Below are 18749 nucleotides of genomic sequence, written 5' to 3' on the forward strand. Positions count from 1 at the left end.
CTGTGGCCTTTTCAGTTGTATATCACGGAACCGGGTTACAAAGCTTTCGTGCAGGTTTTCAATTAGTGTTGCATATCTGGCTCCTTGCTTATTCAGGGAGGCGGGAAGCTTTGAAATGAACTAATGACGACTGACATATAAGGCAGAATGGCTTGCCATTACGTTCAACAAAAAAGTATAAACTCTCCCACTCTGTTAAAAATGTCCTGTTCGTCTTCATATTTTCGTTTTGCTGTGCATTTTTTCATTGCCATTTTGAGAGGCTACTTGACACAAGATACACCTTGCCCAAAAACTTAGCGATTATCTCACGCACATGCGCATTTGACATGACCTGAAAATACCGTAATATACCCAAGCAAAGCGAAGATGCATTTGACGAAAATACCGTACTGAACTCAAGCAAAGCGCACACGCACATTAAAAAAAAAAAACTTTGATATGAACGTAAGAGCCGCATGACACCGGGCAAAGAGCCGCATGCGGCTCGCGAGCCGCGGGTTGGCCACCCCCGCCTTAGGGGGACCAACGAACACGAGCAACGACACATTGACACACACAGCCACATGACAGACTGTGCATTCCAACGCATTCTTCATTCTGTACCTAATTGTGAACCTCCTACATGGTATAAGTAGTATTTGCTAGCTTGTCCAGTGACAGAGATTAATGCACGTATTACAGGAGCAGTGTCTGACACCACAGGTACTCCAGGGGGCAGACTTCTCAGCTGGAAAAATAAGATAAAGAGATCAAACTGTTAACTGGGTTCATGACATTAACTGATCATTCCAATCACATGGTGATAGCTGAAAGAATCCATTCTGACTACACATACACTAGCGTATGATACCTAGCTGATTTAGGGGACAGGACTAAGTGCCTTAGGTGGAGAGACTTGTATAGAAAACACCCAATACCACGTAGTTCATTAACTGACTACTGCCACAGACTGGACAGTAACCAGTAGGTGAACCCTGTATGACAGTAGTATAGATTTAATGTTCTCATTTACATGATAAAAGGGGGAATTGTAGAGTAAATTTTTGTGTCACACTGTTTTGTAATTTTCCTTTTCACTGAGCGTTTCCTCTTCAAGGACTAATGACTCAGAACATTCACCACCGCAAAATGTTAATCTTATCATGCTCGTTATGTGCGTAGCAGATGTGCGTACAAACCAGCGATTAGAGAAGATCCAATCAGCTTTAGAGCTGATCACGCTCCGGCATGTAATTGCAATAGATGTAATTCAATAGATGTCTCCTTTTTATCTAGTAAAGAGTGTATATAGATTTCAGAACAAAGGGACGGTATGAGTGGTGTGCTGAACCCTTATCACCATGTGTCTGTTTCTGCAATAAACCTTCTTTAACTTACAAAAGGACGAGACTGGTGTTGGTGTTTGTCATTTTTCAACGACGTGTTGGAAAGATCTTCAGGAGCAGCATCAGGGTCATTTCTGACTTTAATTTTAGTATAATGTGTTAAATGGATGTGAACAAGAAGTCAGGAAATGAGATGAGAGGAGAAATTTTTTTTTTTTAATTTTGATCAAAAACTCTTCCACTTTTGAGGTATTTATAGATTTATTTTTAGAATGTACTTACACACACTTTTCCCCTTCTGCTTTTTCATTTTATCCTTGGGCATTTTTTGATCATTTTATTTTTTACTGCTTGACCATTCTGTAGTTTATTAGATTATTATGGTTTCAGAATGGGAACAGAAATTTAAACAGAATGTAAGTAAACTATGTGCAAACATTACAACAAATTCAATATAAAAGATGTTTTTAAATTACAGTTACAGAGGATGGACGGATGGATGGATGGTCAGATCAATTAATCACTTCAGAATCCTGTTCATGAGAGAGAGAGAGAGAGCGAGAGAGAGAGAGAGAGAGAGAGAGATGTGATCATTGTTCATTTAAACTATCACTGGTAAGATTGTTCAAGTCTATACGCCCTGTAGGAAATACACACACACACACACACACTGTTTCAAATCCCTTCACACTGAATAGCAATTTGCTAACATAGCCAGGCCCCTACTGACACATTACAAAAAAGGGGCTCTCTCTTTAAAGCCACGCCCACTCTCGCTGCCACACAGAACACACAGAAACAGGAAGTTCATTTCAGAGAAAACGAAACTCAGCAGAGAGTTCGGAGTCTCTCTCTCTCAGTACAGGAAAATGGCAGAGGCTGGTATTTCAGTAGATCAGTTATCAGTGGATCAGTTCAGCTGTCCAGTGTGTCTGGATCTCCTGAAGGATCCTGTAACTATTCACTGTGGACACAGTTTCTGTAAGGTGTGTATTAATGGCTGCTGGGATCAGGAGGATGTGAAGGGCGTCTACAGCTGCCCCCAGTGCAGAGTGACTTTCACTCCAAGGCCTGTTCTGTGCAGGAACAACATGCTGGCTGAAGTGGTGGAGAAACTGAAGAAGACTGAACTCCAAGCTGCTTCTCCTGCTCACTGTTGCGCTGGACCTGGAGATGTGGAGTGTGATTCCTGCACTGGGAGAAAATACAAAGCTGTCAATTCCTGTCTGGTGTGTCTGGCATCCTTTTGTGAAGCTCATCTTAAACCTCACTATCAGTCTCCTGCCTTTAAGAAGCACAAGTTAGTTGAAGCCTGTGCAGAGCTCCAAGAGAAGATCTGCTCTGAACACGACAAACTGATCGAGATCTTCTGTCGTACTGACCAAAGCTTCATCTGTTATATGTGTATGACGGATGAACATAAAGGTCATGATACAGTTTCAGCTAAAACAGAAAGAAATGAAAAACAGGTGAGAACTGGACATCATTCTTCTTTTCCAAGTCATTTTATACAAATTCTATTTCTAATCTAATTTGTATTCAGTGGATTTAATTGGTTTTCTGACTGTCATTCTCTGTGAAGTAAATTTTTATTTCCAGTCAAACAGTAATATGTAAAGAAATGTTAAAGAGGTCAGACCAGTCAATGTGCCTTAAACAGCCAACACCCTCCTTCCAGCATTTTACAGCTAAAGTGCTCATGTGACTGTGTTAAAGCTCTGTAACTGGGTATCATATTTCATAACATTTAATGATCTACAGGTTAAAAAAAAATCTTTATCTTTCTGAATGTGGAAATTGGGTGTGGTTCTCTTCCGGTGGAATTGGGTGTGGTTTTGAATGTACACACAGCACCTTAAAGAAGTAAACCTGACTATGACTCTGGATTTTACTGCTGAACAAATAAATAACTCCCATGAATCCAGATGTGCACTGTGCATGTCTCCCCCCTCTAAATTGGTATAGGAATGGTTTGATTGAACAATTTTGAAAGCTTTATTTCTAGCTTTAATTACTTCCTTACAATCATCTGACCACCAAGGTACCATTCTCTTTTTCCTCATCCCAGAAGATTTGCCAAGAACCTCTTCTGCTGACTCATATTTGTAATGATTGAGTTTAACTCAGGGCGGCACGGTGGTGTAGTGGTTAGCGCTGTCACCTCACAGCAAGAAGGTCCGGGTTCGAGCCCCGTGGCCGGTGAGGGCCTTTCTGTGTGGAGTTTGCATGTTCTCCCCGTGTCCGCGTGGGTTTCCTCCGGGTGCTCCGGTTTTCCCCACAGTCCAAAGACATGCAGGTTAGGTTAACTGGTGACTCTAAATTGACCGTAGGTGTGAATGTGAGTGTGAATGGTTGTCTGTGTCTATGTGTCAGCCCTGTGATGACCTGACGACTTGTCCAGGGTGTACCCCGCCTTTCACCCGTAGTCAGCTGGGATAGGCTCCAGCTTGCCTGCGACCCTGTAGAACAGGATAAAGTGGCTAGAGATAATGAGATGAGACATACCATCTAGCATCTCTCTCAAGATTCTTTTACCAGGGTTATAAAAGTTGATAATTTTAATCTTAGTTTTACCGACCAAAATCTCAACCAGAACTGCTTCAACCTCTTTATCTATATTTAAAGCTCTGTAATTAATCCCCTGCTGAATAAATGTGGCCACTCCACCTCCTGCAGTATCCCTGTCTTTACGCACTGCTATGTATCCATATATTATTAAATCAAGTGATGGTTTTAACCAGGTTTCCTGGATACAGATAATGTTTGGTTTAACAACTTGTTCCTCAATAAAGTGTTTTAGTTCCTGACCATTAGCAATTAAGCTCCTGGCATTCCACTGTAGAATAGATAAAGTCATTATTAACTGCCACATGGTGCTTGACTATCAGATACCCCTAATACCATATTTTGAATGGAATCAACTGACAATTCATGAATCTCTAGATACTTTTCCACTGCTTTTTAAATTATTTTAATTCTATCAATTCTACTTGCTACTTGGGCTGAGCAATTAACCACTTCCACCATAAAAGCAATGAAATTTTTCTTATCCACAATTAAAGTCTCTTCAGTTACTTTACAGCATTTCAGAGTCGTTTGAGTTTGACTCGGGGGGGTAAAACTACAGGAGTCATACTTCCTTTAACCCTTGATTTTGCTTGGTTTTCTTTGTCAACCTTTTTAATAGCTTCGGCATAAGTAACGCTCTCTTTCACCTTAACACTTTGCACTTGAATTGCACTTTTATACATCTCGCACCCTTTATAGGCCGCACTGTGTTCACCTCCACAGTTACAGCACTTGATTTTTGTTCCTTCCTCACATTTACCATATTCATGTTCGCCTCCACATCTAGCACACCTAGGTTTTGACTTGCACACAGAAGAAATGTCCATATCGCTGACATTTAAAGCATCTAATTGGTGGGGGGATGTAAGGCCTCGTCATATAACTTAAATATCCAATCATGATCCGCTCAGGCATCTTAACCTCATCCAACACTAACAAGACAGACAAACGTGGTCCTTTAGTTCCATTCCTAATTACTGGCAAACGCTTGACTTTGTTGATTTTAACTCCTTTAACATTGCTTTTAATATCGTCCTCTAACAAGTCAGTCGATACACCTGATATCACCACCATTACTTTACCTCTTTCTTCCCAGTCTTGGGCTTTAACATGTTTCCCCAGTAAAGTTTTAAGCTTCATTAATTCCATTCTCTGATCTCTATCTTGACAAACAACTAACAGGTTACCATCTTTTAACGTTGTGACAGAGCGAACTTCACCTACTTGCCTATAAATGGCTTCACTGACTTTCAGTGGGTTTAGTATACAAGGGGTTTGAAATCGGATCACAACTTTAACATCAGTCCTCGATCTTTTCGCTTCATCTTGTTTAGCTTTCACCTTTCTTTTCTTCGATGCTCTTTTGAACCAAATTCCATTTACCTGACTTATCTTCACCTTCACTTTTATTTTACTCTCATTGTCATTCTCTTCTGAAAATTCCTCCAAATCATTAGTTTCACACTCATCTAGAACTCCTTTCAATCCATGATCGCACCCCAGTCCACCAAACGCCAGTTGCAATGAATCTGGCGGCTCTTTCGCATTCCCGGAAGCACTCATCGCGTTTTTTCTCAGATCAGTCTGTCTGTGAATCCCATTGAAAGTCACAGCTGCCTTTTGAACAGTTTCACTCCAGAGAATATTGCTGAACTACCTTGATGTTTCTGTCACACAAATAACATTGAAATAACAATCAGTTGACATTTTCACAGAAAACTAAATTGTATCATTAGTGGTGCAAAAACATGAAGATAGAAGTTACTTCATTTTGGGTGTCTTTTAATTTTAGTTAGTTCTAGAGGCGATATTTCTAGTTTTCATTGAAATGTTTTTTGGGGGGGGGGGGTTTGCTATAATTGTGTCAAAGATGATGAAATGTATTTAAAATGTATTTTATTTGGTCTCAGAATGAGCTAAAGGAGGAGCAGATGAAATCCCAGCAGAGGATCCAGGAGAAGCAGAAGGAGGTGCAGGAGCTGAAACAGACTGTGGACACTATTAAGGTGAGGAGTGAAGAGTCGCTGTGTTTCAATTAACCTGCTTAAAGGAGATACGCAGAACCATGGCCTCATTTTTTTGTTCATAAATGCCTTGAGACCCTAAGAATGGCACAGGAATAGTTTTAAGCGTTAACAAAAAATCTATTCATAATATTTATGATTTTAAAATGATTCATATAGGTAGCGGCCTGAGTGAATGACCTTGATGTCTGTAATGTCACAGCAGGGAGGCTATCGGTCCCATCGCCATTTCTGCTATACTAAAACACAGAGGTAACTGCAACTTCCAGCTTCCATTTTGAGCTAATTTACAGTATCACCATGCCACGTAGATGTGTTGCTGGCCGGTGAAGCAACATGACAGAAGGTGGATTTATGTTGCATTCATGGCCCAAGAATGTTCAAACTGCAAAGATTTGGATGCATTTTGCGAGAAGTTCACAGGCACATTGGGCGCCTACGAAGTGGTCTCTCCTCTGCTCTGCACATTTTACTGAAGACTCATACGAAACCTCTGATCTGTTGAGGAGCATTGGCTGTAAGCCAGTTTTGAAAGAGGGTGCAGTACCAACAATTAAATAAAACTACAAGAAAAGGAAAAATTAAATTTTTTTTTTTTTTTAAAAAAAGGAAAGTAAGTTCAGTGGCACCAGCTCTCCCACAGTTTGAGCCGAGGGTTGTTGGTAAAACCCAGGATGGAACGGGACGTGACATATTATCGCTCAGGCAGTGACCTCCCCGTGGTTGTTGCTAAAACTGGCGATGTCCCGTCCCGGGTTTTAGTAATTGCCTGAGCCGAGCAGTAATGGTGGAGTACTCAGTCTGGAGAAAATGGAGAATGAGTGGAGCAGCTGTCTGATTTCTAAACTGGATATTGTTGCCATCTCGCCCTTACGTGGAAGAAGCGACTGAACGGAGAACTGAATGAACAACTGAACATCAGATTGTTTCAAAACAATCGGCCACAAGATCGGCCTTCAAGAAGCGAGAATTCAGACGGGTAAGCTCCGACTCTCATTTGGATACAAAACAATGAAAACATGTTTACCTGCATTTAGATTAATACATGTAACTTCTATTGTGTATTTAAGTTACTGGTATAAGATTTATTTAATTTGTTTCAGAATGTGATTCTCAGTTCATCTGATTATTAAATGAGCCTTTTATGTTTTATCAGTGAAAATGCATGCATGTACATGTATGTTGCATAAGTTATAACACCCATCCTGTTTTAATGAGAGTCAACCCACAATCAGTGAAGTCAAATCAGTCTTAGTTGAGCAAGTCGGTAACGGTATTTCTTACTCATCTCATCTCATTATCTCTAGCCGCTTTATCCTTCTACAGGGTCGCAGGCAAGCTGGAGCCTATCCCAGCTGACTACAGGCGAAAGGCGGGGTACACCCTGGACAAGTCGCCAGGTCATCACAGGGCTGACACATAGACACAGACAACCATTCACACTCACATTCACACCTACGGTCAATTTAGAGTCACCAGTTAACCTAACCTGCATGTCTTTGGACTGTGGGGGAAACCGGAGCACCCGGAGGAAACCCACGCGGACACGGGGAGAACATGCAAACTCCGCACAGAAAGGCCCTCGCCGGCCCCGGGGCTCGAACCCAGGACCTTCTTGCTGTGAGGCAACAGCGCTAACCACTACACCACCATGCCGCCCCGGTATTTCTTACTTTCACCATAAATTTTTATTTATATGACTTTGGTCTATAGCTGTCAAAGGCCTCGGCCTTAAAACCGGTTCCCGCAGTGACGTCACGCGCTCAGGGCTGGCTGGCTCAGCGGGGCAGCTCCAATGCCAAATTTGCGGTCGAGTTTAACTCTCAAAAAAATATTATGTGATTCCCATTTATGCAGCATACAAGAGTCAAGGATGGAGATACTATCCACTCAGAAATGTATTTAAAAATAAAGGTTCTGCCTATCTCCTTAAAATAATGAACTAGAAAAACAAGGAATGAAAACCCGGGGTTTAACAAAAACAACTCAAATATCTCGAGCGTTTATTTTTACAGAGTATCCCATTAGACCTCCATTTTGTGTGTGTGTGTGTGTGTGTGTGTGTACTAACAGAAGCGTTCACAGGCAGCAGTAGATGACAGTGAGAGGATCTTTACTGAGATGATCAGCTCCATGGAGAAAAAGCGTTCGGAGGTGACGGAGCTGATCAGAGCTCAGGAGAAAGCTGAACTGAGTCAAGCTGAACGACTCCTGAAGCAACTGGAGCAGGAGATTGCTGATCTTCAGAGGAGAGTCACTGAGCTGGAGCAGCTTTCTCACACACACGATCACATCCACTTCCTCCAGGTAACACTCACTGTCTGATCTACAGAGGGCGCTGTTCCTCACAAAGTTTCCTCCTAAAAGCTCATTACAGCAACAATAAATGTTCCTGTCTGAGATCCCAAGTGTGTCTTTGGTCTGATTCAGTCTGAGATTCATTCGTTCCTCTCCTACACTTTTCTCCTTCTCTATTCTGTGTTTCCTCTCTGTAGAGTTTCCCGTCTCTCTGTGTGTCTCCTGGATGTGACAACTCACCCAGCTTCACTGTCAATCAACATCTCTCAGTTGATGGAGTGAGGAAATCTCTCTCAGATCTGAAAAAACGAGTCGAGAAAATCTGTGAGGAGGAATTCAGCGTAATCCATCCACAAGGTAAACAAACAAACATTTGTTCTGTATCACAGTAAAGAGAGCCATAAAATTAATGTAACAGAAATAAAATGTAAGCAGGAACAAAACTGCATCAAATCACAAAGCATTAGTATTAGCCTCAGAAATTCATCTCATCTCATCTCATTATCTCTAGCTGCTTTATCCTGTTCTACAGGGTCGCAGGCAAGCTGGAGCCTATCCCAGCTGACTACGGGCGAAAGGCGGGGTACACCCTGGACAAGTCGCCAGGTCATCACAGGGCTGACACATAGACACAGACAACCATTCACATTCACACCTACGCTCAATTTAGTCACCAGTTAACCTAACCTGCATGTCTTTGGACTGTGGGGGAAACCGGAGCACCCGGAGGAAACCCACGCGGACACGGGGAGAACATGCAAACTCCACACAGCAAGGCCCTCGCCGGCCACAGGGCTCGAACCCGGACCTTCTCGCTGTGAGGCGACAGCGCTAACCACTACACCACCGTGCCGCCTGCCTCAGAAATTACGTGAAAATTACAAATAAATTTCCCAGATAAACAGGACCTTAATCACAAATCCACAAACTAATCTTATTGAACTTTACACATAACAAATATGATTAACGTTAGATTAGAACCGAGGCCTTAATTCCTCCATAAAATCCATCAGAAAGTAAAAACACACACATTGTCAGAGCTTCAGCTGGGAAGAGTTTTTTGCTTCTCATGATTCTTACATTCAAATGCTGAACAGTGTGATGACATTTTGGCCGATCTCTAAATCATGTCTGACTGAGATCAGTGAGGAATCTAATTTGACCTGCGCATCAACGCCAGCAAGACAAAGGAGGTGGTGATCGATTTCAGAAGGATGGTTTCCCAAATTGCATTAGTGAACATCCAGGGTTTGGACATCGAGATCATGGAGGAGTACAAATACTTGGGTGTTCACCTCAACAACAAACTGGACTGGACTAACAACACAGATGTCCTGTACAAGAAGGGCCAAAGTCGTCTCCACCTCTTGAGAAGACTGAGGTCTTTTGGTGTGTGCAGGACACTGCTCAGGACTTTTTATGACTCTGTGGTAGCATCAGCAATTTTCTACGCTGTGGTCTGCTGGGGCTGTGGAAGTTCAGAGAGGGACAGGAAGAAACTTAATAAACTGGTCAGAAGGGCTGGCTCAGTCCTTGGACTGTCCTCTGGACTCCACTGAGGTGGTGGGTGAGAGGAGGATGTTAGCCAAGCTGACCTCAATCATGGATAACCCCTCTCACCCCCTACATGAGGCTGTGGGGGCTTTAAGCAGCTCTTTTAGTAGTAGACTGCTATACCCATGGTGTAAGAAGGAGAGATACCGCAGGTCATTCATACCTGCTGCTGTCAGACTGTATAACACCCACAACTTGTAACGTAGCACCAGTAACCTGTTTGTCATTTAATTTGCACTACTTCACCACTACTACCTCTGCCATCTCTCATCGATGCAATTATTATGTGCAATAATATAGGCCCTAAACTATTTTTATGCATACTTATATATATTACATGTGTGTGTGTGTGTGTGATATATATATATATATATATATCACACACACACACACAGAGTCTACCTGTAATGTGCAATAAGGCAATTTTTCTATACTTTTTCACGGTAGATAATGCAAATAGCTTTCTGTATTTAATCCTTTGTTTGTCTAATTTTTATTTCAGTTTTATTTGTTATCTGTTTGACATTGTCTTGCTACTGTAACACGTGAATTTCCCCCATGTGGGATGAATAAAGTGAATCTAATCTAATTTTTCATTTTCATGCTTTAAACTGTTTTCGTGTCATTTTTCAGTCTCCATTTTGTCTCTGTGTCTCTACAGCTGCAGCAGTTCACATGATTTTACCCTCAAAACCAAAGAGCAGAGAAGATTTCCTGCAGTGTAGGTGTAAAACACACACACACACACTTCAACTCAGAGGAGGACCGCCCACATGATGGTCTTTCTTTCTTTCGACCTACAACACACAGAATGTGTATCAATAATAATTTATTTATATCACACACAGAAATCTAATACATACGAAGGATAAAATTCTGCCTAGAAATAACTAGTAATCTAATCTCACGAGGCAGAAAAAAATAATGGATTACTGTTATAAAGAAGAAAGCTAGTCGCACAGAGGCACAATGATAAAATACAATATTTCAACAAATACAAAAAAACAATAAAAAAGAGGGAAAAATGAAATGACAGTGTGAGGAAAAGAGAAAGGAATGCTGATCTGAAGCGATAATCGTACTTTTGATAGAACGCTTGAAATTGCTGAAGCTAAGACTCTGGAAAGATTCATCAATACTGTTCCAGAGAGCAGCAGCTTTGAAGCGAATATTAAACTTGCCATCGTTAGTTCTGGCTGAAGGAACACAAAATGAAGATCTCGAAGCCAGTCAAGTTTTATACTTGTGCCTTGATGCTAAAAGTGTCAAAAAGTTATCAAAGGCAGGCACCAAATAAACTAGAATGAAATTTAAACATAAAAATACTGTTTAAGTAATCTATAAAATCAGAGAATTTCATCATCTCCAGCTTTTTAAAAATAGGAGGTGTGTGTTCATTAAAAGAAGCTAAATTAATAATTCTGACAGCTTTCTTCTGGAGTCCGGTTATCGGTCGAAGGGTAGCCTCATAAGTATTACCCCAAACTGTAACACCGTATATTAAAAAAGAATAAATAAGAGAGTAGTACAGCTGAGTTAGAATACTTTGAGAAACATAGTGATGAAGCTCAGCAATAATTCCAAAGCCTCTGGAGATTTTCTTGCTCTACTGGTGGATGTGTTTCCTCCTGATGAGGTGAGAGTCGAAAACTACTCCAAGATACCTGATGTGGTTCTTCTGTTTAATCGGCTTATAATTAATTTTCAGGAAATGGTTCTGCTCAGTTTCTTTTGGGGTGGATTAAAAAAGAACAAAATTTGTTTTGTCGACATTCAGAGAGAATTTATTTGCACAAAGCCATGCAATGATATCAGAATTACTTTATTAATCCCCGGAGGGAAATTCAAATTTGCAACCAAGCTCCCGAATATTGACCAATTCAGAATTTACCCTGGCTTCTAGAGAATCTAAAGATGAATCTGCCAGGAATAAATTTGAGTCACCTGCAAAAAGATGAAAATCAAATATATTGGAGCAGTTCATAAAATCATTTATGTATAAGAGAAATAGAAGGGGGCCACGAAGCGAATCCTGTGGTACTCCACATGAAATTGGTAAAGAGCTGGATGAAATATTACCAATTGAAACAAACTGATGTCTATTTGATAGATATGAGGCAAACCAATCATGGACAATCCCACGGATGCCATAAGAATATAACTTTGCTTACAAAATATCATGATCTATGGCATCAATGGCTTTACTCAGGCAAAGAATGATACCACAGGAAAATTTGCCATCTTCAATTGCTCTTTGGATTTTATCAGTGATTTAGTAAAAGTGCATTTTCTGTAGATCTGTTGTCACTGAAACCAAACTGACCAGAATATATTAAATCAAACTTCTCTCGATATGTATTCAGCCTATTTTACATGAGTTTTTCTAATATTTTTGATAAAAATTGACAAAAGAGAAATTGGTCTATGATTAGAAGTTAACGGTTGAGCTCCTGCTATAAACACGGGTCTGACACGAGCAAGTTTAAAAGAATCAGGAACAGTACCAGAAGTAAAGGAGAAGTGATGTAGGATCTCCACAGGCTTTGAGATTGAGTTTAATATCTTGAACAGGGCTACAGAAATACTAAAGGGGCCACAAGCCTCTCTGGACTTGAACCGGAGAAAAATGTCTTGAATTTCTTGTGTCCATGTAGGACTAAGAAGAAAGCTGTCGCTTGTCAAAGAAGCAAGAAAATCTGAAAATATTTTGTTGACCTTTGGTATTGCTTGGCTGATACTTTTACCAATGTCTGCAAAATAAACATTGAACTCATTTGCTAGATCCTTTTACCTATAGGAGTCAAATGGTTTAGCTTATTTCTCTACACTTTGTACTGAGCATACAGGCACTGATTTCTCGTCTTGATCGATTTTTCTATCCAATTTGATTTTATAATTCATTGTTCTAAGACTGAAGGGAAATCCAAGGTTCAGATTTGAGTTTGATTTCCTTCCTTGACATGGTTTTTCAGAGGAACATGAGCGGTAATAATTTCATCAGAGTTTTCAAGAAAGCTGGAGAATGTCATGAATATCAGGCTCACCATCGGACTGGCTAGAGCAGTCAATTTGTTGAAAACCATAAATAAATGCATCGTCATTGAACCATATGAAATCTATCCATTATCCATAACCACTTATCTGGTGCAGGGTCGCAGGCAAGCTGGAGCCTATCCCAGCTGACTATGGGCGAGAGGCGGGGTACACCCTGGACAAATCACCAGGTCATCGCAGGGCTGACACATAGAGACAAACAACCATTCACACTCACATTCTCACCTACAGTCAATTTAGAACCAACAATTAGCCTAACCTGCAAGTCTTTGGACGGTGAAGGAAACCCACACAGACACAGGGAGAACATGCAAACTCCACACAGAAAGGCCCCCATTGGCCACTGGGCTTGAACCCAGAACCTTCTTGCTGTGAGGTGATAGTGCTAACCACTACACCACTGTGCCACCTGCCGTAGGAACTCTCTGCTCTAAACTTGCTTATTCAATGGGGAGGGTGAATTGAGTCAAAAGACAAAAAGTTGGGAAAATAGTTAGTTAGGTCATTATAAAATATTCGCACTATATGTAGCATATTTAAGTCATCTGACCATCCATTATCCTTAACCGCTTATCCTGTGCAGGGTCAGCTGGGATAGGCTCCAGCTTGCCTGTGACCCTGCACAGGATATTTAAGTGAATTAAAAAAATATATTGTCAATAAACATGGCTGAAACGAATAGGAAGATAAAGTATTGATAAATTCACCTGTAGGTATCTGGGTGTCTGAATTCATCAGATTTAAGTTTAGGTTGCCCACAAAAATATAAAGCTTTGACTCCTCATGGATTTTATCAATTATTATTGAAAGCTTATCCAGAAATGACTGAATAGAACTGTTTCGGTGTCTGTATCTCACACCACAAACCATGTTCTTACTGCCTTCATTATGGAGCTCAACACAGACTGATTCGTCTTGATCAGAAGAACTATTAAGGTTATCTCTTAGATTATAACTTCAGGAATTTATGAAGAGTCCAATTTAGAGTGTTGGGAAATGTAATTAAAGCCAGGTAAGTAAAAATTGACAAAACTATCTTTGAGTTGAATGCCAGGTTTCTGAAAGGCAACGGATCTTCAATAGATGATCTAAAGTACTATGTGTTGAAATTCATCAAATTTAGGTGAGAGGCTCCTGATAATATAGTGAAGGAAAGAGAACAACTTGTCAAATAAACAAGAAGATAGTCATCTATATCCCCCGCACTATCTACCAAGTTTCAAGATATTATTTGTCATGTTTTTTCAAGTTCTGCCGCCGGAAACTAACCCTACCTCTTTACACTGACCTCAGCAGCCATTGGCATAAACCTACGGGACCTTTGGTCCAGGTGAGCTAAAAATTAAAATTTCACATCTTAGTATCAAAAGGCACATACATAATACTTCATCAACACATATACTGACTTTGAAGACCAAACCACTCATAGTTTTCAAGTTCTGCTCTGAAAACCAAACCTACCCTAGAGACTAAGTCTGAAATTGTTTCCATGGAAACATGAAAAATTTAAAATTTTCAAATTTCTTAGTATGAAAAGGCACATCTCCATCACCTTAACATGTATACCAAGTTTCAAATCCGTATCATGAATAGTTTGGGATATATGCTCCGGAAACGAACATTGCTCAAAGTCAAAATCTATTACTATGTAAAAATTTGAAAAATGCTTTTTTCCAAAAATTGAAAATAGGAAAAGGCACCAGTTCACATGTTGCTTGATATGTATACAAAGGTTCATGAAGATGTCTTCAGTAGTTTTAAAGATATGGCCCAGAAGCGAAAATGTGACCAGACGGACGGATGGATGGACAGAACCTGTTTCTATATCCTTCTTCCACCTTCATTTGGGTGGGGAATAATTACGAAGTTCTTGAGAAGAATGAAATTCGTGTGGGGAATAGTACCTAGAATTAATATGACGAGTATTCACGTCAGGATTGAAATCATTTAGGTTTGGTGATAATTCTAATCATCATAATTAATCTCATAATAATTCTAAGCAGGAACAACGTCAGCTTGATTTATGCACAATTATACTGACAAAGTTAAGGTCAAAACAGAAAAAGACGCCACGATACAACACTAAAGATTGAAGTATTTTGTGTGTACAGAATGCTGAGGGAAAAGGGAGGAAAAGAAAAAAAATGGCTGAATGTGAAAGCTGTTTGGAGTGGTTCCATCAGGAATGTGAAGCGACCCCAGGGCCTGTTTTTCACGATGGGGGGCAGCAACTGCAGAATCTAAAGGGGATGAGGTGCAGTGGGTGAAGACGGACCACCAAAAGCAAGATTTTGTTCATTAACTTGGTTATTAATGCATAAACAACATTTCATTTTTTTTCTTTTTCGCCTTGACTGTCGTGACATGCGTGGATTAAATGTACATTATCCTCGATGCGTCAAGTTGGAGCTTAATCTTATTTTTATGTAATAAAAAAGGGCTTCATATTTAACAACAAATGCACTGGACTTGGAAAACTGATCTACATTCCTCGCCACAGTTTATTAACACATCAGCACCATCTTTTAAACTTGAAGGTCTTCAGAAGTCACAAATCTAAACTTGAAGGTTGATTTTATAGACATGGTATCTACATTTTAAGCTGGGATTTTATAAAGCTCATGAGCGGACATCGTTACTGCTGAGAATTATGGCGATGACATGATCAATCTCAGAATTCCAGACATGATAAACAAAAGTACAACACTTATTCAGAAGGTCATTAAAGGAACCGCCTCGATCCAAACACAGTGAGGAGAAATCCTGTTCCTCAATAAAAATCAATAAAGGTTCTCTGAAATGTTACTACGGCTACAGAAGGACTCTGAATCCAACACACACACGTTATCCTCTTCATGTTTATCTAAACCTTTTCCTGTGCAGACACAATTATACTGAGCATAAATTCATACAGAGACTCTGTGTGTGTGTGTGTGTGAGAGAGAGAGAGAGAGAGAGAGAGAAAATAAGAGTACTGAATAACAAAGGTATATAAAAACTAATGTTTATAAGTTATTTTAAAATGGAAAACTGTGTGAATAATAATGTAAAGCGTCAGAACACTGTTGTGATGTAGGAATTAAAACATGCTGTACATTTCTCTGAACAGTAGGTTTCGCTAGTGAACTCTGTTGAATGAGACTCCGAGTCATGAATCTTTTCGTGAATCACAACCACTGAGCTCTATATAAAACCTGGAGGGCTCCGAACCCATTCCCCTCTGTAGGGACGAGTGAAGCCATCTGGACACCATCTTACCACTCACATCGTGTGGATTTGGTTTGTGTGTTAAACCGTCGTCTCATCTCATCTCATTATCTGTAGCCGCTTTATCCTGTTCTACAGGGTCTTGGGCAAGCTGGAGCCTATCCCAGCTGACTACGGGCGAAAGGCGGGGTACACCCTGGACAAGTCGCCAGGTCATCACAGGGCTGACACATAGACACAGACAACCATTCACACTCACATTCACACCTACGGTCAATTCAGAGTCACCAGTTAACCTAACCTGCATGTCTTTGGACTGTGGGGGAAACCGGAGCACCCGGAGGAAACCCACGCGGCCACAGGGAGAACATGCAAACTCCACACAGAAAGGCCCTCGCCGGCCACGGGGCTCGAACCCGGATCTTCTTGCTGTGAGGCAACAGCACTAACCACTACACCACCGTGCCGTCATGAGAGATGATGATGATGATGATGATGATAATAATAATAATAACACAAAAGGCTGTACAATACTTCCTTTCTATTTAGGACAGCTGTTGAAACAGGATTATTTTCTCATGTTATTTGCCATTTTCACTTCATTCTCACAGTCATGTCTTAACAGTATTTATTCATCACATAATTCACTGTGGGCGGCACGGTGGTGTAGTGGTTAGCGCTGTCGCCTCACAGCAAGAAGGTCCTGGGTTCGAGCCCCGGGGCCGGCGAAGGCCTTTCTGTGCGGAGTTTGCATGTTCTCCCCGTGTCCGCGTGGGTTTCCTCCGGGTGCTCCGGTTTCCCCCACAGTCCAAAGACATGCAGGTTAGGTTAACTGGTGACTCTAAATTGAGCGTAGGTGTGAATGTGAGTGTGAATGGTTGTCTGTGTCTATGTGTCAGCCCTGTGATGACCTGGCGACTTGTCCAGGGTGTACCCCGCCTTTCGCCCGTAGTCAGCTGGGATAGGCTCCAGCTTGCCTGCGACCCTGTAGAAGGATAAAGCGGCTAGAGATAATGAGATGAGATGAGATGAGATAATTCTTCATTTGACACAAACGATTCAATTTTGATGCTTTTTCTTTTTAAGACGACACGGTGTTTAGCAAATGGGGTAACTTTTAACGTGGTAAACAAATGTAATAAGAAATACAGCGTCTGACAGTATGGATGCCGGATGCACCGTCTGGCCAAATGCTCAGTGAGATGACGACTGGACTGAACCCACACTCCACAAGCAGTTCACAAAACTCATCTTGCATAGGCGTGAATTATTTTATTTTCCAATGCACACATCATTCATAATTCTGATTAAAGTTGCATTTGTTTACAACATTAAAAGTTGCTCCATTTGCTGAACAGTATGTGGACTTAAAAAGAAAAAGCTTCATTCTCACATGTTTTAACAGTATTTATTGGTCACAATTTTGCTAATTGAATCTTTTTGTGTCTAAAATATGACCAATAAATACTGTTAAAACAGAGGGGAATGGGTTCGGAGCCCTCCGGATTTTATATCGAGCCGAGGCTTCTTTCGTTATCGGTCACGTGGTTCGTCTGCCACGCCCCTTTCTACTCCATATGCGCTTCGGAGCCTCACGACAGACAGGTGTCTCACACACACTTCTTATAAATCCTGTGATTAACATCTAACCTGTGGATATTTTATTGTTTTAGATTTCTGTTATCTGACTCTGGATCCAAACACAGTAAATCCTAAACTCATTCTGTCTGAGAAGAACAGAGCGGTGACACGCAGTGAGACAAAACAGAGATACTCTGATCATCCAGAGAGATTTGACTATTGGGACCAGGTGTTGTGTAAGGAGAGTGTGTGTGGACGCTGTTACTGGGAGGTGGAGCGGAGGGGTGATGTGGACATATCAGTCTCATATAAAGAGATCAGCAGGAAAGGATGGGGTAATGAGTGTGGGTTCGGATTCAACAGTCAGTCCTGGAGTCTGCAGTGTTTTTCTTCCTCTGTCTGTTTCCGACACAACAGCATTGAGACTGATCTCCGAGGTCCATCATCCTCCAGAATAGGAGTGTATGTGGATCACAGTGCAGGAACTCTGTCCTTCTACAGCGTCTCTGACCCGATGAGGCTCCTCCACAGAGTCCACACCACATTCACTCAGCCTCTATACGCTGGGGTCTGGATGTGGGGTTCTGACTCATCTGTGAGGTTTTGTGATCCGATGAAAAAATGAAATGTTGGTAAAAGTTGAAATGTTGAGTAAAATTATAACTGAGGTGTCAGATTGAATTTCTCCCTGAAATACAAAGACACTTTTTTGTGTGCAGAAACTGTGGCACTAATGAATTATTATTTTCAGAGTGCATCTGTTTTATAGATTAATAAGAAAATGTTACATAAATGTCTTAATGCAGAATATAAGATATTTCTAGAAAAATAATTCAGACTATTTTAAATGTCTGCACTATTATGAGATTTATTACACTGATATGAAAGTTTAGAATGTCTCATTCTGTTTTTTCTTTGGCAAAATCTGTTTCTTCAGAAATAAAACTTCCTCAAACTACTGCATCTTTCTGTCCTGCTGCTGGTGGAAACACACCCTACTGTGTGTAAGAACACTTTTAACAATCTTGTGTCTTGAACCATTTTCTGTTCAAAAAATAATTACACTCACTGTATTCAGCCCTCTTTAAAAAAATATTTAAAATATGGAATAAATACAGTTATTTTGCAGGTTTTG

The 18749-nt window shown here is 40.7% G+C and overlaps 1 protein-coding gene across 1 annotated transcript; it reads left to right on the plus strand.

Moving 5' to 3' along the window:
- The first annotated feature begins 2182 nt into the window (after window positions 1-2182).
- LOC132864414 (E3 ubiquitin/ISG15 ligase TRIM25-like) lies at window positions 2183-18338 on the plus strand. The gene is made up of 6 exons (XM_060897832.1): window positions 2183-2797; window positions 5807-5902; window positions 7994-8227; window positions 8416-8575; window positions 10434-10493; window positions 17707-18338. The coding sequence occupies exons 1-6, from the start codon at window positions 2198-2200 to the stop codon at window positions 18237-18239; spliced, it is 1683 nt and encodes a 560-aa protein (XP_060753815.1). The 5' UTR covers window positions 2183-2197; the 3' UTR covers window positions 18240-18338.
- Window positions 18339-18749: the final 411 nt, after the last annotated feature.

This window comes from Neoarius graeffei, chromosome 17 (assembly GCF_027579695.1).
Source record: "Neoarius graeffei isolate fNeoGra1 chromosome 17, fNeoGra1.pri, whole genome shotgun sequence".
NCBI classification, from domain to species: Eukaryota; Metazoa; Chordata; class Actinopteri; order Siluriformes; family Ariidae; genus Neoarius; species Neoarius graeffei.

Excerpts from the sequence above, each read along its gene's own strand:
- LOC132864414 (XM_060897832.1), top strand. The coding sequence starts at position 2,198 with ATGGCAGAGGCTGGTATTTCAGTAGATCAGTTATCAGTGGATCAGTTC. Across the intron at positions 2,798-5,806 it reads CAGAAAGAAATGAAAAACAG|AATGAGCTAAAGGAGGAGCA; the intron begins GTGAGAACTGGA and ends ATTTGGTCTCAG. Across the intron at positions 5,903-7,993 it reads AGACTGTGGACACTATTAAG|AAGCGTTCACAGGCAGCAGT; the intron begins GTGAGGAGTGAA and ends GTGTACTAACAG.